The sequence below is a fragment of the Colossoma macropomum genome, unplaced genomic scaffold (assembly GCF_904425465.1).
Source record: "Colossoma macropomum unplaced genomic scaffold, Colossoma_macropomum, whole genome shotgun sequence".
Classification (NCBI taxonomy): Eukaryota; Metazoa; Chordata; class Actinopteri; order Characiformes; family Serrasalmidae; genus Colossoma; species Colossoma macropomum.
In genome coordinates, this window is record NW_023494804.1 from 16,887,742 (window position 1) to 16,911,963 (window position 24,222).

The window sequence follows — 24,222 nt, forward strand, 5'->3', positions numbered from 1 at the left end:
CACAATTACCAAACAATAGCCTAATCACAATTATTGAAGATGATTGCATTTGCTGTTTTCCGCATTAGATTTCACAACAATATTGAGGTGCAACAAACAAAATGTGCAAAAAAATGCAAATAAAAGAAAGCTGTTCATTCACTGAGATGAATAATGGGACTTTGGGAACAAAAAAGTTCTAACTTGGTGCTCTGACATTTTTAGAGGGCAGTGCTAAGCAATGTTTGTTAACTTGTTGATATGTAGCTAATTCTATTGTTTTTAGGAGGCATACTAGGAAAATCTAAGCTTTGCCTGACTACATATGATTCTAAATAACTGTGCCAATTCGACAGTACCGGCGTTAGTTACATAGCAAACATAGCAAGAAATTAAGGTGGCTAATAAGCCAATTTGGCCACTTTTGGCAGTACGTTTCTATAAATGCGAAGAGTGAACAAGAAAAGACAATTAAATCGTTAATCGCAATTATTTATATGACTGTTAAACGTCATCTAAAACTTCATGTTCGTGACAGCCCGAGAATAAAGACTCAAATCTGAGCGAGTGAAGTCGAGTGGCTGCTGTCAGAGCGACAAGGACAGAATCTTTCTGATTATTAAAGTTACAGAGGGAGATTATTTCTGTTTCTGCTCTTTGTCATCTGTTCATTGTAAACAGAGAAATTATAAAGACATCAGAGACGGAGAAGGAGACGCTCACTGGTTGTTAAATGAATGGGGAAGATCGTAACGCTCAACATGGCGTCTGTTTACAGAGAAAATCCCACCCTTCAACAAAAAGAGCCATTCAGCGCAAACACAGTAGCCAGAAGAACCCAAAAAAACAAGATTTTTGTGCGTATTGAGCCAAACTCTACAAACTGTTTATGATGTTTTTGTCACATTTTATCAGCAATTTCAAATATGTTAGTATGTTAGAAACAGTATTTCACCTTCAGTTTCAAGTTTTCAGGTCTGTCCCTATTCAAAAATGTAGAAGTCAGGTCTTGCATGAGTGGAAATCAATCCCCAGCAGCATTGCCAAGATGGCTATTGAGTAGACAGACTTTTCTTTACTGAACTTTGTAGCATAGTGACAGGGGTCAGGGTTTAGTAATGGGGCTAGCAAGGGGGCATTTATGATTTGCATAGTGTGCATATTCATAGATCTTTGCCTTCCTAATGAGTGTTGAGGCAACATTTTAACAAGTTTTTTGAGCAAAACAATAATACATAAATATATTTAACAATTTATTTTTCAACATGGAGGTTTATGTGTTTTAATTTATGACTTTAGGGGTATTTTAATAATTGGTAAGTCATCATGTAGCGGTGTTGATGTACTGGCTGAATTTATGTGTCAGATATTTAATTTATATTTGAGTTTGTGCCACACTTCCTCTGAGTATAAGGTGTTCTGTGTCTGTCAGAAAAATGTGAACTTGTGTGACGTCACGTTTCATGTTCCCTTTTCGTGAACACAGAACTACTATCATATCCTGATCGGTGGTCGTCTCTTGCCCAGCAATTTGCTGGTTTATATTTCATGTGGATGGTTTTTTCATTGGCAAGTTGCGTTTAGAATAAGCCATTATACAGTGAGCCAGTGCTGACACCCACTGCAGCCTAAATTCATTTTGCTAACTCTTGCTTATGGCCTCAGAACCAGCAAGAAAACAAGATGTGAAGTGAGAAAGCAATGATCACGTCTTTTCCCTCAAAGCAAAAACTTTACATCAAAATCAATTCATAATAAAATATCTCCTCTTCTACTTAAAGCACAAGTGTGATTTTGGACTGAAAGTTTAGAATCTGTACTTTCTACACAGTTTCTCCCTTCGTTTCAGTGAAGTATAAGTCGATAAAATGACAGTATGATTTTGTTCTGGCTGGACCTCACGCTGCTCTCCTTCACTCTGCTGTGTTCTCAGTCTAAGAAGACGTATGAACAGAAGTGTCGTGATAAAGAAGAAGCGGAACAGGCGATGAACAGAAGTGCCACCACCAGCAACACCAAACAGCAGGAGAAGGTAAACCAGACTCATATCTGACTCTCTCATTCTGACACCACACGCAGCTTTTAACAGTGCAGGAAGTGACCGTAAGCCCTCCTGCTCCCACTGACCTCTTTTTTTTTTTTGAAAACCGAATATGGTCACCCTAGTGAAGAGAGGTGAACACATCCTCTTCAGAGAACACACTTAAATATGGTGTTTTATGCAAATTATAATGCTGTTTATATTATATTTATGTATTCATTATGTTTATTTACTGAGTTTATCATACTGGGAAAATAAAAATGTGCGATAACTTTTGCCAGAAGATGTGTTCATTTTTTTCATTTATTAGAGATTTAACAAAACGTGTCAAAACAATAACAAAACATTTGACCGGATTGCTGAAACCTTGAAAACTGCAGTTGTATTATACCTTGTTAACCTCTTAAAATCTCAGGCTTATTACATACTAAGGCTTGTTATTCAGTAACAGGTTGAGCTATTCTTAGGTTATAGAAGTGTGTAATAAAACTTTGGCCATGTTAAATAATGGCGAGGGGTGAGGTCAAGGGGGACCTCATATTGGATTTGTTAAAGCACAAAAGTTTTGCCCTATTATCAGGAGGTTGTGGCTTCACATCCTGCTGATGCTTTGACCTAAACTATTGCTGGTTATCGGCATTTTATCAGCCATGGTTTTGCTGGTATATCTACTAAAAAAACTGCAAATCATCAATACCAGCTTGTTTTATTAGTCATCTATATATATATATATATATATATATATATATATATATATATATATACAGTCAGGGTTGGGATAGCTACTGAAAAATTAGCTGCTAGCTACTTTGTCTACTGTACCAGAAAAATTAGTGGCTACTTTTTAGTTACTTTTTGACACTGCATTTAATCATGTGCCAGAAAGCCGCAAATAGACAAAAAAGATCAACAAAAAGTAAGTTTAAGTGTAACCAACAATCAACCTTACACAACCACATCAATAATTTGGAGACAAATGCCACTAGCCCCATCAACAGCCGCGTCCTATGGTTAAAATTTTGTGCGGATTGCCTGAAGCCTGTAGCGAAAGTGTAGCAAAAATTATCGCTATAGCTGCACAAAAATTTGTCACATCAGATTCTGAATCTCCTGTTACCATGATAACTCAGGTCGACTGCAGTGATGGCAAAACAGCTGAAAACGCTAAAATCAGCTAGAAACAAACAGAGTACAGTTCAGCCATCGAGATTACAAAGTGCTTTACAGACTGGCTGTTACAAAATTACATTCAGGTTAATTTGGCAACAATTGAAAAGGTTGAGCTGAACCTGATATTTCTACAGTTCTTTGACTCAATCCATACCTTAAAAAGTGATCCTTATAGTATCTGCAGTTATCTTGCACTGTACACAGGACTCAACAGGCCAGGTCAGGGGTCACAACCCAAATATTAAGAAGAGCCACTTTGTCTCTTCAACAAAAATCAAACCACTTTGGGAGCCACAGCATTTTATATCCATTTTACCATCTTGGCTGTAAATATGTCTCAGTATGCACTCGTATAGGCTAAAAAATATACTATATAAATGAAAATGCAGACTTACTTTGTTCTGCTTTAAGCTTTAACTATTCTACAGCTGCTTTTCTCGCATCTCCAGCAGGAAACTTCCTCAAAAGTGGAATAGTTTTTGTAAAATGTATGAGGCTGAAGTCAGCTTCTCATTCACCAGCTTCTTGTTCAAATTTTTCCGTTCCACTTTAAATAGTGCCTAAGGTGCCAGTCTGTAACTGCTGCTTCAAAAGCGTCCATTTTTCATGTTGTGATTCAGAAAGTGTTTAATTTCTATGGGAGAGTCTCTAATACGCATGCTAGGAAACCAAGTACAGCAATTAGCAGCTAGCAAACTTTTTTTCCTATAAAATTAAAGAGGAAATTACCTCAGAACCCCTCCAAACAGGACTTATGTCACCTCTTTGTGTGACCTCATGCCTGTATGTAATGGGAGTGAAGAAGTTGTTGCTTTTTTTTAATACACTATGTGTCCAAAAGTGTCCAGATGGTCCAAATGAGTAAGTTTAGCTACTTTAAGGTCACTCATTGCTGACACAGCTTGCATAATCTCCGTAGAGAAGCATTCATCAATAGAATGGGACGCTCTGGAGCAGCTGGACATGGGCCAAAAGTCACCACACTCGATGCCAATGTGAAATAGTATTTTTGTGCTGCTGGGTTTTCAGCTTTGGCAGCCACCAAACGAGACTCCAGAACAGACTAGACACATGGCACTTATCACTCACAGACACACCATGCTATGACCATACTGTCTCAGGCCTAGGCCTCACATTAATTATACATTAACATTATTAATTTACACATATTTAATTTATTTAAATGTGCCCATTCTTCATTTTTTCTGATACCAATACTGAAAAACGTGCAACTACTAATCTTTAGATATTTTTAGCATTGCTTTTAAAGGGGAATTCCAACCATTTTATAAAATATCTGTGTAATTTAGTTTTTGAGAGTAATTCAGAGTGGTTTAATGTGAAATGGTTTGGATTTCTTTACAGTGGTGGTGAGAGGAACCGGGGTCACCATGACTACAACACAACTATAGACATTTTATTTACTATCTAAAACCACTAATGAACCTACACGTGTCTTCTGAGTTTTATATGGAATGTTGTGTATTTATAACCATTTCATGTAATAACCTTCTGTGAGGGAGCTTTTAGAGGTGGACGTCTGGTTCCTATCACCACCACTGTGAACAATTTTGACTCAGTAAGTTTCTCCAGAATGGAGCATTTCACACCAGACCACTCTGAATGACTCTGTTTACATCTTAACTGTTTGATTATGGAGAAACTTGTGCTGTGATTCGGTCTGCGTTGTAACCCTTGACTGGGTGAACTGACTGAGAAATCTAGTTGTACTTTTCACTGTGGGCCCCCACCCTGGTTTTACATCCTGGAAACTGCTGCTACCGTTTTTAGCTTTGTTCTTTTGTTTTTATAGGTAACAGTGAGTCATACAGTGTCAGAAACCACATAATCAAGTCTATTAGAGATACTGAACACCTCCACATGGACTGAGGCGAGTGTGTGATGATTTAGGAATGCAGTTAGCACCATGCTAACTAGTGAGATAGAAGTGTCCATTACTTGTTAGACACATTAGCCTTGTAGCTCCAGTGCTGCACCAAAAGAAGCATACTTCAGACCAGGGGCCGCTGGCTGGGCTTTTGGCAGAATTGTTCTGGGAAATTGTCCCCCAGACGATTTCAGCCATCGAGATTACAAAGTGCTTTACAGACTGGCTGTTACAAAATTACATTCAGGTTAATTTGGCAACAATTGAAAAGGTTGAGCTGAACCTGATATTTCTACAGTTCTTTGACTCAATCCATACCTTAAAAAGTGATCCTTATAGTATCTGCAGTTATCTTGCACTGTACACAGGACTCAACAGGCCAGGTCAGGGGTCACAACCCAAATATTAAGAAGAGCCACTTTGTCTCTTCAACAAAAATCAAACCACTTTGGGAGCCACAGCATTTTATATCCATTTTACCATCTTGGCTGTAAATAGTCTCAGTATGCACTCGTATAGGCTAAAAAATATATTATATAAATGAAAATGCAGACTTACTTACTGTGTGTAAACATTATTTGTGACAGAAACTGCAAGAAATTGTGAAAAACAGGTGTCTCCCCATTAATGCCATAATTAGAGTTATCCGCACATTTCCTCTGTCTCACACCATCAGTCTCTTCTACACGTCACCTCTCAAATCTCCTACTAACCAAACATTTTAAATGTAGTTTTACTTTTATTCTTTTTATTTTATTTTTATATACAACCCCATTTCCAAAAAAGTTGGAGTGCTGTGCAAAATGTAAATAAAAACAAAATGCAATGATGTGCAAAACATTTAAACCCTATATTTAGTTGAAAATAGTATAAAGACAATATATCAAATGTTGAAACTGAGAAAGTTTATTGTTTTTTGAATAACATATACCCATTTTGAATTTGATGCCAATAACACATTTAAAAAAGGTGGAACGAGGCAACAAAAGACTGGTAAAGTTGGGTAAAGCTAAAAACACTGGGTGGTTAATTGGCAACAGGTCAGTAACATGATTGGCTATAAAGTCTTTCAGAAGTAAAGATGAGGAGGGGTTCACATTTTTCATCAACTACAGTATATAATATCATTAATAGATTCAGAGAATCTGGAGAAATCTCTGTATGCAAGAGACAAGGCCAAAAAGCAGTATTTGCTGGCCGTGATCTTTGGGCTCTCAAGCGACACTGCATTAAAAACACAAACTCTAAAAAAGAAATCACATATAAACAGGATCCAGAAACGCCGCCGCCTTCTGGGCCCGAGCTCATTTAAAATGGACTGAGGGGAAGTAGAAAAGTGTTCTGTGGTCCAACAAATCAACATTTGAAATTCTTTTTTGGAAATCATGGACACTGTGTCCTCCAGGCTAAAGACCACTCAGCTCGTTATCAGTGCTCAGTTCTAAAGCCAGTATTCATGATGGTATAGGGATGCATTAGTGCACATGGCATGGGTGACGTGCACATCTTTGAAGGCACCATTAATGTTGAATGATATGCATGGCAACATGTGCTGCCATCCAGACAACGTCCTTTTCAGGGAAGACCTTGATTATTTCAGCAAGATGATGCCAAACCACATTCTGTATGTATTATAGCAGCATGACTCCGTATTAAAAGATCTTGGTGCTAAACTGGCCTGCCTGCAGTCCAGACCTGTCACCACTGAAAACATTTGGCACATTATAAAATGAAAAATACGACAAAGGAGACCCTGAACTGTTAAGCAGCTGAATCCTGTATCAAGCAAGAACAGGAAAATATTTCACTTTCAGAACTACAGCAGTCTACAGCACACGTACAGAGTGTTGTGAAAAGAAGAGGTGATGAAACACAGTGGTAAACATGCCCCCATCCCAACTTTTTTGAAACATGTCATTGGCATCAAATTCAAAATGGGCAAATATGTTTCAAAAAACAATAAAAGTTCTCAGTTTTAACATTTGGTATGTTGTCTTTGTAATATTTCCATTTAAATATATGGTTTACATGATTTGCACATCATTGCGTTCTATTTTTATGTACATTCTGCACTGTGTCCCAACTTTTTTGCAAATGGGGTTGTATAAAAGCTATTCCAGTCATTCTTGCCCAAAACCAAACATGAAAACGATATTTATATATACAATATAAATATAAAAGATCACACCAAAAAAAGCATTTCATGTTGGTCGTTCTGTGTCCTGGTAAACATTGTTAGAAATCTGTCTCGACCAGTCTGCCTACAATAGTTTGTATATTCAGGTATATTTTTTCACATACAACATCGGGCTCTGTCTCAAATCAGTGATTTTTACATACACTGTAAAAACTGAATTGCATGTCAACTTCAGTAATATTGTACTCTAAATTTTGAGTTAACAGAATGTTACATGCACGACAGCTGTAAACGTTTTGATGCTCGATGAATTTTTTACCTACATTTTTAGGTTCAAAATGATTTTTAACAGTGCACTATATTTACTTTTTTACAGAAAATTAGAGCACTCCCACATTCCTATGCCCGCTAATTGCATGGGTGCACACTCTTTCTCTCGTGCACTGTGTCCTCTCTTTTTCTTCTTCTCTCTCTCTCTCTCTCTCTCTCTCCCTCTCTCTCTCTCTCTCTCTCTCTCTCTGTGTGTTTGAAGGAGTGGCTGAAGGTCCCCTACTTCGACCACCAAATACATCTTGTTCTGCTACTGAAGCCTTTTGTCTCATTTAATCAGACAGCAGGAAATGATTCGACCTGCTAAACTGACAGCTAAAGAAACGCAGTGTAGCAACCTAATCACACACGCAGAGGCCTGTTACAAATATACACAGTAATGTCATACAGGATTAATCATCTCACTGTCTCTTCCTTTCTCTCTCACTCTCTCTCTAACTCACTCTTCATCTGTCCATCCATCAATCTATCTGTCTGTCTGTCTGTTTATCTATTGATCTCTCTCTCTTTTTTTAGCTCTATGCTAAAGCTCAGCAGGCTAAGCAGTCAGCGGATGAAGCAGGTGAGAAAAGCTTGTAAGAAAACATAAAGAAATAATATCAACTAAATCTAATACACCGTAAAATATCATATTTGATCTGTTATTTGACCAACAGACAGACTGTATAATCAGAATGTGTGTGCGTTGGGGAAGATCAGAGAGGAGTGGCTGAACGAGCATGTTAAAGCCTGTGAGGTGAGACACACACACACACACACACACACATACGCACACACACACACACAACCACAGCGGTTAGTTCCAAATACAAATAAATGATAACCCCAAATCCTTTTTGTGGAAGTTTATTTACGTGACCGTTCTATGTTAAATGAAGTGCTTCTGTAACTGCAGGCTGAGTCTGATGTTACAGTATGGAATCCGACTGTGTTTAGTGGTGGATTGGGAAATAATATTATATCCTGTTGGAGCTTGTGAGTCTGAAAAGGCCACAGCACTTATAATAATTAGTAATAAGGTGATGAAATAAGTCAGGTTTTGTGTCAGAGCAGTTTAACACAGATCCAAAACTCTTCATCCTCACAATCAGAATCACTTTATGCATGAACAAGAAAATGCCTCAGTGAAATTTTTGCTTACATAAATAGACAATACAGCCTATACACATTAAACCAGTGCATCACTGTAACAAAACCCCAGACTGACTTTTTTCAGAACCGACACAAAAAATATCGTCAGCCACCCCAGAGAGAAAACTGACAATCCAAAATATTAAACTGCTTTATTTACATTACATTTTTCTCAATTTTAGAACTACTATATTGTGGATTCCTGAAAAAAGAGAAATATCAGACAGCTACACACAGAATACATGCAGCCAAAAAAAGAATGAAGAATTAAGACCTTAAATATTTACATGGATTAGGATCTGTTTAAATTCCAGGCATTAATAGAGGTAGTAATAAGCTAACTATACACAAAATCATCATCAATCGTCTGTTTATAATATTTTTATTTAATTGTTGCTTTTTTTAAAGATCTTTTTAATTTCCTTTAAAGTGAAGTTGAAAGATTTAGATTAAGTTTAATTTTTCAAATAAAACATTTTATTTAAAAAAATGCTGCCCCACGTTTTCATGTGGCAAAAGGAAATGTTTAATCATTAGTTTTAATAAAATTAACATGATTAAGGTGTAGAGTCACTCAAAGCAAAATGAATTTAGTCTGAAGTCTAAGATCAGTTAAAAGTTCAGAATGTGTTTTAGCTCTGACTTTGATCCAGTTCAGTAGAATCATCTATATATATTTACATGCATACAGTATCTATGACAATATTTGTATCAAAAGCTCCATAAAAGCTCTTTTAAAGCATCACTTTATTCGTTGTAGTGAACTGCATTCTTGAAATGCAAAACAAATTCAGCTTGTGTTTCCCTGCAGTAACTTTTAAATGATTGTATATATATAATACCGGAATGTTGCTGCGTTCCAGAACCAGTGTGCCTTGTAATGATACAATTTACATATGTCCTCCATATGTAAACTAAATGTAGAGGGTATTATAATGTTAGATAAAGCTTATTAAATTATTTTAAAAGTATGTGGTTGTGTTTGGTGCTGTGCTGTTTGCCCAGATGTTCGAAAAACAGGAAGCGGAGCGGATCAATACTTTAAGGAACGTTGTGTGGACTCACCTGAACCATCTCTCGCAGCAGTGTGTGACCAGTGACGAGGTAACTACACAAACTCACATCAGCATCAAAATTAAAACTATTTTAAGAGATTTAAAGAGCCCATAACATAAAAAAACACATTTTCTTCACTTTTCTTTATGTAAAACGTGACACTTATTCTCCAGGTCATATGTGGACTTTAAAAACAGCCTGTTTTAAATAGTGTTTTGTGATGTCACATAAAGCAACCCGTATATAGTCTTCTTAATGACAAGGTTTGTTGATTTTCTAGATGATTTTTTAGGTGACAGTAAGTTAACACATCCTCTACCGATGTGAACTTTATCTACAACCCCATTTCAAAAAAAGTTGGGATGCTGTGCAACATGTAAATAAAAACAAAATGCAATGATGTGCAAATCATTTAAACCCTACATTTTATTGAAAATAGTACAAAGACGACATATCAAACTGAGAAATTCTTTTGTTTTTTGAAAAATATATACCCATTTTGAATTTTATGCCAACAACATGTTCTAAAAAAGTTGGGACAGGGGCAACAAAAGACTGGTAAAGTTGTGTAATGCTAAAAAAACACCTGGTGATTGATTGGCGACAGGTCAGTAACATGATTGAGTATAAAAACCACAATCTATGAACACCGTTCATTGATGTATCCACAAATGCAAGTTAAAACTCTAAAATGCAAAGAAGAAACCATATATAAACAGGATCCAGAAATGCTGCCACCTTGGGCCCAAGCTCATTTAAAATGGACTGAGGGGAAGTGGAAAAGTGTCCTGTGGTCCGACAAATCAACATTTAAAATTCTTTTTGGAAATGATGGACACTGTGTCCTCTGGGCTAAAGACCACTCAGCTTGTTATCAGTGCACAGTGCACAAAAGCCAGTATTCATGATAGTATAGGGGTGCATTAGTGCACATAGCATGGGTGACATGCACATCTGTGAAGGCACCATTAATGCTGAATGATAAATACAGGTTTTGGTGACATATGGGAAGGCCTTGCTTATTTCAGCAAGACAATGCTTAACCACATTCTGCACGTATCACAACAGCCTTGCTCTGTATTAAAAGAGTCCTAGTGCTAAACTGACCTGCCTGCAGTCCAGACCTGTCACCACTGAAAATATTTAGCACATTATGAAATGAAAAAAATGACAAAGAAGACCTCAAACTGTTGAGCAGCTAAACTCCCGTATCAAATAAGAATAAGAAAACATTTCAATTTCAAAACTAGCACAGCATCCCAACTTTTTTGTAATTTGGGTTGTATTTATTAGCTGATTTTAGCATATTAGAAAATAATAAAATATAATACTTGCCATAACTTTTGCACAGGCTTCACTTTATTTTTTCCCAGTATGTTAAATTCAGCAAATAAACAGTAGTTGTACATTAAAATGTGCAGAAGTGTCTTATTTTCACCTAGAAAATCAACAAAACATGTCATTTGGGTACCCTACTTTTGCAAATAACACTTTTTGTCCTTTGACCAACAAAGATTATAAGTCACATTGCTCTGACTCGTACTGAGCCCTGTTGCTACATTCACTGACTACATTTTCTGCCATTCCTCTTTACTACAGGGAATAAAAAAGGCCTTTAACGCAGCCTGATACTCAAAGTGTCTGCAGAGCATGTATTTTTAGTTTGTGTTGCTAGCAGTAGATTTCCTTTTACAGTCTTTTAATATGTCTGATAAATACAGTCCTCCTGCCAGAGAGCATTCCTCTAAAGCTCTAAATATGTAGAGTTGGTATGTGTTGGTTCTCTGTGTGCTTGTTTTGGCTGTAGCTCTACGAGGAAGTAAGGAAGTCTCTGGAGCAGTGCGACATTCAGGAGGACATCGAGCACTTCATCAACCTGAGGAGAACCGGAGACAAACCGCCAGGTGACACATGCACTAAACAAATGCAGCCGAGTATGCAAGCTGCCCGTCAAAAGTTTGGGGGCACTTGGCTTTTCCATTTCAATTATGATCATTCTTTTTTCTTTTTTTTGCAAGATTTTTGTCTGCTAACTCGTCCTGCAGTTTTTCATACAATCTTGGTTAAATTCTGAATTATTGGAATAAATGGGGTGAAAAATTGCTTGCCCATCTACTGTACTTCTGCTTAACAGAGAGACACAGTTTCGCATATACTGTGTCAGTGCAGGCCCTCAAGCATGATTTCAGTGTTGGTCTTACCCACACTCACCTGTTTGTTGTTTTTTTTCTCATCCCTCGTTTCTATCATAGACTCCTATTAGGACTATTATTCTTTACCTCACAGCCACCAAACTGCATGTACTCTCTTAGGGCAGGCTCCTTAGACTCTACTGCACAGCCATTCTGACCCGCACTCCTCAATGTGTTGTTTTTTCATCCCTTGTTCCTCCAATAGAGGTCCATTCATTTTCGCACAAACCCAAACCCTATGACTGCATTTGTCTGACATCCACCAAACTGTATGTACTCACTCACAGCAGGAACCCAAGTTCTAAAACACAGTTATACTGCATTCCTCTGTGTGTTGTTTTTCATCCCTCTTTCCTCCCATAGAGTCCCTTTCATTTTCACTCTCAGAAAAGGGCTATTATTTCTTTGCCCAACAGCCACGAAACAGCATGCACATTCAGTACAGGTCCCCAAGCTCTAATCCGCTGATCCACACTCCTCTATGTGTTGTTTTTTCATCCCTCTTTCCTCCAGTCCCTTTCATTTTAAACAACACCTACCAACCATTTGTCAACCTCCTAACAACCATTCAGTAAACACCACTTAGACCATGGCAGCCACCTAGGAACAACTTAATAACCAGTCCTTACATTATAGCAACTGCCTAGCAATACCATAGCAACCACCCAGCAAGAAGCTTAAGCTGCGCAATCACTCTGCACTTTCCTCAGGAAATGGACTATTCTAGTTGTTACTATTATTATTATTATTATTAATAATAATATAAATGAGCTTGTTTTCCTTGTTGGTTTGTAATAGAATATTAAATAGAAAGCTGTTAAACATCCTAGTATTTTTCACTGTAAAAACTGAAGGAATAGCTCCTGTTTCCAAAGTCCACAGATCTTCTCCCCTTGTTGTGATGTCAGCACTCATCAGCACTCAGACCTTTCAGGTGTTTAAATCACTTTTGGACCAAAAGAGTTTCAGTATGTGCTTTTAACAACAGTTTGTTGACATTATTCAGGCAAAACCTGCTTCCTTCATACCAAAGAAGACACTCTGGTGAGTGTTACAGCTAAATATACCTGAAGTTGTACCTCTAGCAGTGTCAGACTGATACTGTGGGAGATAATGTAACACTGGTGGTTTCACTACATGTGAAACTATACCTACATTTATAAAACGCTCTTTAGTTTTACGTGGTATGTTAGGTGTAATATTTGGGCTAAAATCAGCCAATCAGCCAAGACGTAATGACAGAAGTAGTGAAAGCAAGTTAGCATTGTTCTAACTACAGACTTGTTTATGTGGTTTCTGACACTCGAGCCTGCTTCTATATATTTCGCCTTCAGTTAAAGGGGAATTCCACTGATTTTTCAAAATTTCTGCATAAATAAATGGTTAAGATGTAAACAAAGTGATTCAGAGTGGTCTGGTGTGAAATGCTTCTTTATAGAGAAGCTTACTGAGTCAGAATTGTTCACAGTGGTGGTGATAGGAACCAGACGTCCACCTCTAAAAGCTCCCTCACAGAAAGTCATTAATGAAATGGTGCCAGCCTGATGGCTGAGACATTGTTTTGCAAAGTTTTGTAATAAAGTTTTGGTCTAAAACATATGTTAATCGATTTATTTTAATCTGTTCATGGTGGATAGGCAAAATAGTCCCCAGAGAAAACTTTCAGATTAACCTCATTACATATATCAAATTACATATACTACAGATATCAGCATTACATATGAAACTTAGAAGACACATGTAGGTTCACTGGGGATTTTGGATAGTAAATAAAATGTCTATTTGTGTTGTAGTCATGGTGACCCCGTTTCCTATCACCACCACAGAAATCGGAACCATTTCACACCAAACCACTCTGAATCACTCTGTTTACAGTAAATTATGCAGACATTTAAAAAATTTGGTGGAATTCCCCTTTAAGCTTTAGGAAAAATGTATTTAGTCATCCTGACTCCTAGCTACGAGCAGCTTCTTTTTAGCAGTTTTAGCACTGGAGCTATGAGGCTAACAGCCAATTAGCATAGTGCTAACTGCTGTCTAAACCATCACACTAGCTTCAAACCATGTGGAGTTGTTCAGTAATATCTAATAGACTTGATTATGTGGTTTGTGACACTGTATGACTCACTGTTATTTAATGATATGGACTGAAGTGTGTCACACAGCTCAAAACAGTAGCGGCAACCGTCTACATAAGCCTGAAGATTGTTCAGTATTTTGCTAATGTTCATAAAACTCAGAGGAAGTGTGTCAAGATTTAGACCCAATGTCATTTCTTGTTTTTACCCCTGCCCCTTGTTTTCGAGTGTTGGCTTGCCCCTTGGAACTGAGTTACTAGGTGTAGTGGTTGAAATATTTTCCTACGAAATGGGACAACCCTCTAATAAAAAAGAACATTACTTCATTAACAGACTACTAGCAGTGCTCTGTAGACGACCCTGCCAGTCTGCAGTGATAGCAGAGGAGGGTAAAGTTCAGCAACCTCGCTGCTGGGCTTTAGGTACATTTAGAGAATCATATGCCTTCAAAGAGGGACAATTATTTATGATCACCCACCCTTAATTCTTCAGTGGTATGAAGCTAAAATCAGCTGTTCACCAGCTTCTTGTTCGAACTTTCCAGTTCCACCTTAAATGGTGCAGCAGTTCTGATGCCTGAAGTGCCAGAAGGTAACTGCAGCACCATTTAAGGTGCAACAGGAAAGTTAGCTAGCTAGCTACTGAGACATCTGCATACTACTAGTGATTTTTTATGCTTGTTATGAAGAAAAGAGCCATGGAGTTTGGAGTGTGACCCTCTCTGTTTTGAGGGCCATGTAGCCTTAACACTTGGCCATACGCCTCTATCTCAACAAAAAATGGGACGCGCTACCTCTAGACGTGAACGTGCAAAATGGAGGGGTAAAGCTAAGTGGTAGGGGCGAGGAGTGAAATGGGATTGGGCCCTAGGCATGCAGTTAGCACATTGCTAACTGGTTTGGTATAAGCTTCCATTACATCTTAGCTACATTAGCTTCATATGTACAGTGCTGTAACTAAACTAAAGAAAAAAGTTCAGACACCAGACATCTCTCACCAGCTGGTCGACTTCATCTGACCTCACTATTTCTTTAAGCCCCTTCTAGCCCTCATTAAAGCTACACTATGTACATTTTAGTGAAAATTGTATCATTACTGAGTGAGGAGAATAAAAACAGGCTAAAATATGGTGAGCATGCAATGTCGCCCTGTAAAGTCTGAAATAATCATTTAAAAGTCAGAGGTGTTGGGTCGGGAGTTTTTCACACCACGTCGTACGTCTTTACGTATTAACGTCACACGCACAGACTCAAGAAGAAGGTCCAGCTCAATGTTTAGGTCTCTAAATCAACATTATACTAATAAAGATATGATGACAATAGTAGATAATTCACTCGCATCCTCAGAAGACACGTCCTTCACCAAGTTTTGACTGAGCTCTGTTTGAATTCTCTTTCAGTCATCAGATACATCTGCTCGGGTAAGCGGTCTGAAGCGCAACCCGTGCTACAAAATGTTCTTCCTCATCTTGTGTGCAATTACACATTTCCACCAGAGAGGTCTCCAAAACTTGTAGTGTGAAATAATGATTTCCCTTTCTGATTCATTCTCAGCTCCTATACCATATGAGAACTTCTACACCAATCAGAGAACAGCACCGACGAGACAGCCGCCGTCCATCTCCAGGTGAGTGACCAGCAAGTGTCTTTAAATGGCTAAAGCTGTTCGCAGAAACCAGAGAAGTCTGACCTTTCACTGATTTCTGATTTAGGAGACCGGTGCCTCCGCCTGTCAACACAGGAGGTATAGATTTAAACATTTTCATTATTGTTCTCCACTTGGTGGATGATATTTTTAGTAATATGGCTACTGTTGCATGGTGTACTATTTGCATTATCACATTCATTTTTCTTTTTTTCTAAGGTGATGTGACGTATTCAGCTATAGATGAACCAGGATACAGTCTAATTCGATACTAACTCAGAGGTGACTGAGGTACATTCAGTTTAAAACTTTTAATGTTCTTTAAGGTGGTGCATTCAGATCAAGCCTTAAAACAACAGCAAACGTTTCACGGACAAATCCCCCTTAGACACTGAATTTACCAAGGCCTCAGGGCCTTCCAGGCCTTCAGAGAAGACTTAATGATTTCTAGTAACTAAAATTATGTCTGTAATTTTCAGTTCAATATTATTTGACAGAATCAACATTCTTGTTGTATTTAAACTCTGTAAGTATTGTAGTAGTATTTTATTGTCAAGTTTTGGTTGGAAATCAAAGGGTTAAATCCAAGACAGACTTCACAGAAAATTATCCAATCAGGATTCTTTCTCTGTGGTATCTAGGTAGGTACAGCTGAGCGAGCTCTCCCATTGGTTAGGACCTCAGGGGGCTGGTCTACTAGATCAACTAACAACATAATTAGGAAGTGACAGAGAAATTAACCAAGCAGGCTTTGATTTACAATGAGTGATGAGAAAGAACATCACTCTAGTCCATCTGGAAGTTCTAGATACGTCACTGACTGAATACGAGCTGTAGTCTAAGCAAGTTTGGGTTAATTGTTAGGAATGGAAAACAGTAAAAAGTAAGTAGTAAAATAATAATAGTAAAAAATATAATACTATATATACTATAATAATACTACTAATGCTATTTATAACTTCATATGCAAAAAACTGTACAGATAATAATAATATTACAATAATAATAATAATAATGATAATAATAATAATGAGAAGAAGAAAAATACCTGCCCTTTGATTCTTTCGCACTTTTTCATTCTCTGCTCCTTTTATTCCATGTTTATTACCTTATCTTCATTGCATTCATTTCAATTTATTGATGTTTTGTTTTAAGTTTTCATTTTAATTTTAAGTCTCTGTAAAGCACTTTGATTTACCTTGTGCATGAAAATGCGCAGTTTAAATAAGCCGTGCTGTGACTTAATGATGATGCCGTTGTTTTTCTTCTTCTGTTGCAGGCATTTTTGACCGTTTGTATGGCTAACAGTGCTGTGTGAGCTCTTCAGTGCTTCACTCTGGACACTCTGCGGTTTTAGCCGGTGCTGATGGAGCTTTTAGTACTTCGCTCATCAGCAAGAGACTTTTTTCATCTTTAACACTGTAGCCTCAGAACACACAAAGTAGCCAACACTGGAGTATTCTGGCCTTCGTGAAATCCACAATCCAATCCAAAAAGCGTACAAAGAGAAAATGAATGAATAAAGACGTTCACTACACTGCTGTTGTAGCCACTGTACAATTTACATCCTCTTTTATTAATTGCTTTTTTGTATACGAGGATCAGATCGTTAACTGTAATTAACCCTAAAGTTTGCTTTGCAAATGAAAATGTAATTTATTTATAGCATTAAAGCCCCAATAAGGCTTATGAAGAAAAATCCCTGGTTGGAGCTTCAAAAGGGAATTCCACTGATAATTTCTGCACGACTTGGTAGTTGAAATGTAAACAGAGTGATTCAGAACACTTTTTGTGAAATGGTTCAGATTGACAGTGGTGGTGATAGGAACCAGGGGGTCACCATGACTACAACACAAATATAGACATTTTATTTTCTATCCAAAACCACCAGTGAACCTACACGTGTCTTCTGAGCTTAATTTTGAATGTTGATGATGATAAAATAGTGGAAAATCTAAAAAAAAAAAGTTTTCTTTGGGGACTATTTTGCCTTAAAACACCCTACATGTATCCCTCCACCATGAATGGATTTAAAATATGTTCAAGGTCAAAATTCTTCTCAAAACTATCATAAAACAATGTCTCAGACATCAGGCAGTGTATTCATAACCATTTAATGTAATAACTTTCTGTGAGGGAGCTTTTAGAGGTGGACGTCTGGTTCCTATCACCACCATTGTAAACAGTTGTGACTCAGTAAGTTTCTCTAGAACAGAGCATTTCACACCAAACCACTCTGAACGACTCTGTTTACATCTTAACTATTTAATTATGGGGAAAATTTAAGATTCGGTAGAATCATTGGTAGATTCCCCTTTTAAATCAGAAACATTGCTGTTGCATTGTCTTGTACCACTTGCTTCAATAAACTGCTGTGTTCTCTGCTTGTGTTGGCGTGAACTTCTTTGAGCTCTTTATATATCAGGGGTGTCAAATGGCCATGGCTCTGTCCAGTTTAGTATCTTTCTTTGTTTAACCCTTTATTCAGCTGTGAGATGTAGCTGATCAGTTGAATTAGGTGTGGTTAAAGTGATAATTTGGCCGTGTAAAATAACAAATTACACTGCAAAAAAGCACTGCACAAAATGCATGACTAGTTTTGCGCTGGAGTCATGGTGTTAATGTTGCTAACAAGCTTGTAAATTAGCTTCGCAATCATCGCACACTCGCCTCAAACTGTGTGGAGTTTCTGACACTGTATGGTGTACTGTTATCTATGAACATGGACTAACGCTTGTCCAGGTCATTGTAAAATGGTTTAAGCAGTCATGTAGGGCCCCCAAGGCCTGAGGGGCCACATAAGTTTTTATTTATTTATTGCTTTAATTAATTGATTTATTGTTAATCATTGTTTTATCACATTTCCCTTGGCATTTCTTAAACCTATTAAACCGAAGGATTAATTCATTTTAATTCTTGCATACAAAATAATGATTGGCACAAGCAGAGGGAGCCCCAAAAAATTTGCATGGGGTCAAATGTTTAGAAACTAAAACAGCAGTTTTTATAGACAGCCATCAGAAACAAATGTAGGTGCACGTTAGGGGGGTGTAGTGGTAAAAAATGTAATGATATGTACAGCTAGTGTTCATGTTCATGATTATATAAGCAAGCTGAAAAGTGGGGGTGGGGTTAGCTGTATGGCTGTTTTTCTTAGTATTGTGGCGGGCTACCACTGACTGCGCTATCATTAGAGCGCTTTAGCAGTATGCAAAATGAGGCTCATGAGAAATGTGTGCCCGCTTAAGAAAAGGCCTGTTATTGTTGCTGTTAGCGTTGTTGTTGGTTGCTGGGTTGAGATGTGCTTATGTGTGTTATTTAGTGCCGTGCTGGGCCAGTTAGAGTGGGTTTCTGTTTTTGCAACCCTCAAGAGAAAAAGTGGGAGTGACCAGCCTGTTTTCAGTTGCTTTTTCGGTAGCTTTTCCTGCTTGTACAAAATAGAAGAGCGGAACATGGCTTTCTCTGAGCAGCATTGCAGTATTTTATTTATTTAGTTGTTTCTTTTATTTTATTTTATTGTATTTAGTTAGGTAATAATTGGTGTGTCCTAGTTGCACATTGATCATATCTGCACAACAGTGCTACTATTTATGCTCACTATTGTAGGTTCTAGAGGCACGTTTTGTTATGAATGCCATTACATAAAAATGTTTAACACAAAAACTTTTTAACTGACTTTCTGCGTCATTTCATGAGGGCTGTTGGGCTCCCAAAAATTTGATTTCATCTCAGGAATTTAGATATAAAAAATGTGTGTTATCGGTCACCAGTGGTCTAATTCCTCACCTGGTTGCTACTGATAAGCCAGGGGTCGGCAACATGCTGCTCTTGTACTGTCCTGTTGCGGCTCCACAGCAAAATTAGATTTTTAGGTAAAAATAAAATAATCCTCCTTTGCAGTAAAATGAAGCTCTGCTGATCGTTCTAACACAGTTTAACAATAAATAGTCTAGAGTGTTTTTAATCAATAAAGCTGGGGCTGAGCAGAAGTAGTAAACTTTATGAGTGTTCAGGTTCTGGTTCATCCATAGGTGCTTTTGAGTCTCTCCTGAAAGTGTAAACGTGCGTGAGAAATGTCACGTGTGGCGTGAGAGAGTGAGATTAGACCTAATTGTCTGAGAGTTGGCAGACTTTAGGTGCACAGAGCTGTTCTACGTACCTAAAGTATCTTCACATTAGCACTGCTCTTAGCTGGGATATTTGTGGCAAGTGTGATGATATAGGCCTGCAGTTAGCACCATGCTAATTGGTAGCCATATGCTTCCATTGCTTATTAGCTGCATTAGCCTTGTAGCTCCAGTGTAAAACGAAGGAAGCAAACTTCAGACACCAAAAAATGGTATCCGGCCAACTATATTTGGAGTAAAATGGGAAAATGTGCACATTTTTATCGAACTATTGCTTTCAATCTGGAGAAATACTGAACTCTCTGCTGTGGCACTTCACAACCGAATACAAATACCATAAAAGCTGCGTTTATTATTTGTCCTCAGTGTCCATGTTTGTGTTTATTCATCTAGACCAGTGGTTCCCCAACTTTTTACAGTCTCATACCCCTTCAGACATTAAACTTCCTTATACACACATACACACGTATATTGCCATGATGCATATGTGAGACATTTTGATTTGTAAAAATCTCTCAGAAAAAAGATACTAAACTGTCACTGGGGTTGTTCCCTCAAAGGTCCATCATACGGTACACAATTGAGCCTTAAGACGTTTACTGTGCATTTACATTTATATTTACCTTGTTAGTACAAAAGTGTTCTTATAAAGTACATTTTTCTACAGTGCACAACAGACATTTTTGTAAATGTTTACACACATACTCCACACACACACACACCTCTTTTGATGCACTACTTGCACTGTCTGGAACATTGCTGCTAATACTGTGTTTACACTGTTTTACTACCTCAGTAACTGCTGTGCTCACGTATGTTATCTGACTGCGTAAACTCACAGATCACAGCATGTAAAATATCTCTGCACCTTATTCCACTACCTCATGCTCAGAAATGAGTGCTGTGTCGGTGCTGCACTGTCCTGTCTGTTTACTGTGTCTAATGTCTGTTTAATTTATCGTATTTATTGTATTGTTTCTAGCTTGATTTTTTGTTTGCACACTTATGTGTGCACGTTTGCACTGTGTACCTTTTGTTCCTTGTTGCACCTTGTTCCTGGAGGAACGTAATTTCACTCCACTGTGTACTTGTACATAGATGGAATGACAATAAAAGCCTCTTGACTCTTGACTTGAACACGTAAACCAAATCAGTTACTACAGGACACTCACTACATTCACACACACAGCCCAATGTGGAAAAAATATATTCTAAAGGTATTCATCATATATATGTTTGCATATGTATGAAAATGGAATATTTTTTGGATGGAATACATCAGAATATTTTGCCATATTTGGTTAATATAGCAAAATATTCTGAAATACATTTTAGTGTTTGGAATGTATTTCAGCATGGACTGCGATGTATTTGAAATGTATTTCAAATATACAAAAAAACATGTTCATATATATTTTTCCATATGGAACAGTGCATGATAAACTGAATTAACACTACTGCTCTCTCAGAAATAAAGGTATTAACCTGTCACTGGGGGAGTACCTCTCTAGTCATTGGGGTGGTTCCCCTCAAGGGTACATGTCAGTACCTTTAGTCTGAGAACATAACTGAACCATAATCTATTGAAATTATATTTTTTAAGTTGTACTGACTCCACACACCCCGTCTCGTCTCCAGGCTTTTTATTTTATTGTTCTGTTTTAAAACATTACATTAGGAAAAGGTACAAATATGTACTTTTCACCTGGAAAAACTTATTTAAGGTTCACAGTTGGACCTTAAAACCACTGTTGTACCTTTGAAGGAACATTTACATTGTTTGTACCTTGATGAATGAAAAATGTACCAAACCTTTATTCATGTAGTTAGGTTCTCCTGAACATGTGGCACTCAAAAGGGGCTGGAACCACTGATCTAGATCAAGCCACAATAGGACTCTTACATTTTACATCATCGATTCTCTGTATTAAATAGACACTTTCTTTGAATCAGAATGGGAGTCAGTTTTATTTCGCCAAGTATGATACACATACAAGGAAAGTGTCTTTGTGAGTCTTATCTGTTTTCATGAATTATGTGTTAAAAATAATGTGACAAAATATGTGTTAGATGTAACACATATGTGTGTCTAGTTCAGGACGCTCTTATTTCAAGAGTGTAGCAAATGATCAAGAGAAAATATGACATTAAATAAGGAAAATAAAATAAGATAAAAGAATCTTAGTGATTAGTGTTATTTACAGTAAGTTATATAATGATATGAGTGCTCCAGATAAGAGCATCTGTTGAATCACTGAATATAAATATTTGATCTATGAAAAGAGGAAATGGTTTAGTTCTGGTTTGGAACCCAGAGGAACCTGCAGCTGCCGTCTGGTGTGTGAGAGGTGAAGGTTTTGCCGTGTGGGAACACGTTGGTCCTGACCGTGCTGTGCTCTCTGATGGAGGTTTTAAAACACACAAGCTCTTCCTCTCCACACTCTGAAAGGTCAGAGGTCATGGAGCGCCTGGCCATCACCACCTTTAGCCCATGGAAAGCTCCATACACCTGGATCATCTCTGTGTTCAGAGACTGAGTGCAATGATTAGTCTTATTTGAAGGTGAATCTTCTGTTGACTTTAAATTGATTTGTTCAGTTTGTGAAGTGAGGTCTTTGTAGTCCAGCTGAAGATGGTCATGGTCCAGTTTGAGCCTTTTTGGATCAGGGTTTCCTCCAACAAAACTATTTGCACTATTTTCTCCAGCAGAATTATTCACACTGTTTGAGTAGACCTCATGGTCATAACTTGAATAGATCTCATGGTCAGTAGTCTTGGAGTAGGGTTCATGGTCAGAACTTGAATATGAGTCATGTCCAGAACCTTGGGAGTAGAGTTTACAGTCAGAATTTCTTAAGTAAACCTCATCATCAGAACTTTTTGAGTAGGGTTCATGGTCAGAACTTTTTAAGAAGGGTTCACGGCTACAACTTTTGGAGTAGGGTTCATGGTCAGAACTTCTGAAGTAGGGGTTATAGTTAGAACTTCTTGAATAGACCTCATGGTCACAACTTTTGGAGTAAAGTTCCTGACCAGAACTTCTTGAGTAGGAGTCATGGGCAGAACTTCTTGAGTAGGAGTCATGGGCAGAACTTCTTGAGTAGGGGTCATGGGCAGAACTTCTTGAGTACGAGTCATGGGCAGAACTTCTTGAATAGACCTCATGGTCAGAACTTCTTGAATAGACCTCATGGTCAGAACTTCTTGAATAGACCTCATGGTCAGAACTGTTTGAGTAGCCATCGTGGTCAGTGGGCCATAACTGTCTCTTTACTCCGTGTGTCTGTGAGCAGGCCTGTTGCTCTGTGTTTATCGGGACAGAAGGGAGCCAAGAACCCTCTGACGCTGTAAAATGCCATTCTGATGGCTCAGTGCTAGAAGCCCGGCGTGACACACAGCCTTTCACAGGCTGCGGTATGAGGATCTTGAAAAAAAGGAAACAGAACAGCAGAAACTGGTCATGTGCTGTTGAGGTTAATAAAGTGAATGTGATTGTTCTGGCGCCCCCTGTCTGCGGAAAACCTCACTACTACATATTACAGACAGACATTCATTGACTTAAGGAAGGGGTGCTCAAACGTTTTGTCTTGATTTGAAATTCTTAGGTTTCAAGTCAAGTGATTGAAAGTGTATTTTACAACAGTACACTGTGTTTTGCTACTTAAATACCATTTCAATGTCATAAGCTCATTGGGTGAGAATGAAGGCAACTTTCTGGTGTACAAATCAAACAAGGACCCCATTTTGGGCTTCTAGTATTCCACATGCTTCTTAGTAAAGTCCCATTAAAGGACAGAGGATTATTAGATCAGATAATTAATAATAAAAGAGTTATGAATCTTAATATCATTTAACAATGCATTAAGCATCAGATTTCTGTATAGGACCCCACTGCAAACGAAATGTTGGTTTAGCCAAGTTAATTTGCATACTTAGCTAATAATATACTGTTCTCTAAAGGGAACAAATTTGAATATGGTATTTTTCTGCAAACTACGGTACACAATTTCATTACTGAGTTTAACATATTGGAAAAGAATAAGACAAAAAATGAAAAGTGAGCCAAACTTTTGGGTTTATTTTTATTTCCAGTATGTCAAATTCAGTAAACAGTAATTGTGTATTAAAATGAGCGTAAGTGTGTCTCTGTAGAAGATGTGTCAACTTATTCACACTTAGAAAATCAACAACACAAAATTTGACCAGGGGTGACCAAACTTTTGCCTGTGACTGTATGTAGTTCCCTGGAGTGATGGAGCTCCATCCAGCCTTTATCCAGAACTGATCATTCAGCATCAGTAATGTTCATCACTTGACCTCACTAATGCCCAATCAAATCCTCACAGCAATGTTCCAACATCTAGTGTAACTGTTACTGCAGCAAATAAGGACACATTCACTGCTAATACCCTTCATTTCAGAAGAAACGCTACAGGAGCAGGTGTCTAC

At 37.8% G+C, this 24,222-nt stretch overlaps 1 protein-coding gene across 1 annotated transcript in view; it reads left to right on the forward strand.

Moving 5' to 3' along the window:
- The window catches only part of pstpip2 (proline-serine-threonine phosphatase interacting protein 2), a 41,388-nt gene extending 23,874 nt beyond the window's left edge, over positions 1-17,514 (forward strand). The window contains exons 7-15 of the mRNA XM_036595306.1: positions 1,913-2,011; positions 8,062-8,107; positions 8,202-8,281; positions 9,682-9,780; positions 11,540-11,636; positions 15,556-15,628; positions 15,714-15,745; positions 15,866-15,937; positions 16,926-17,514. Of these exons, the coding sequence (XP_036451199.1) occupies positions 1,913-2,011; positions 8,062-8,107; positions 8,202-8,281; positions 9,682-9,780; positions 11,540-11,636; positions 15,556-15,628; positions 15,714-15,745; positions 15,866-15,921 (582 nt within the window). The 3' untranslated portion in view covers positions 15,922-15,937; positions 16,926-17,514. The remainder of the gene's footprint in view (positions 1-1,912; positions 2,012-8,061; positions 8,108-8,201; positions 8,282-9,681; positions 9,781-11,539; positions 11,637-15,555; positions 15,629-15,713; positions 15,746-15,865; positions 15,938-16,925) is intronic.
- Positions 17,515-24,222: the final 6,708 nt, after the last annotated feature.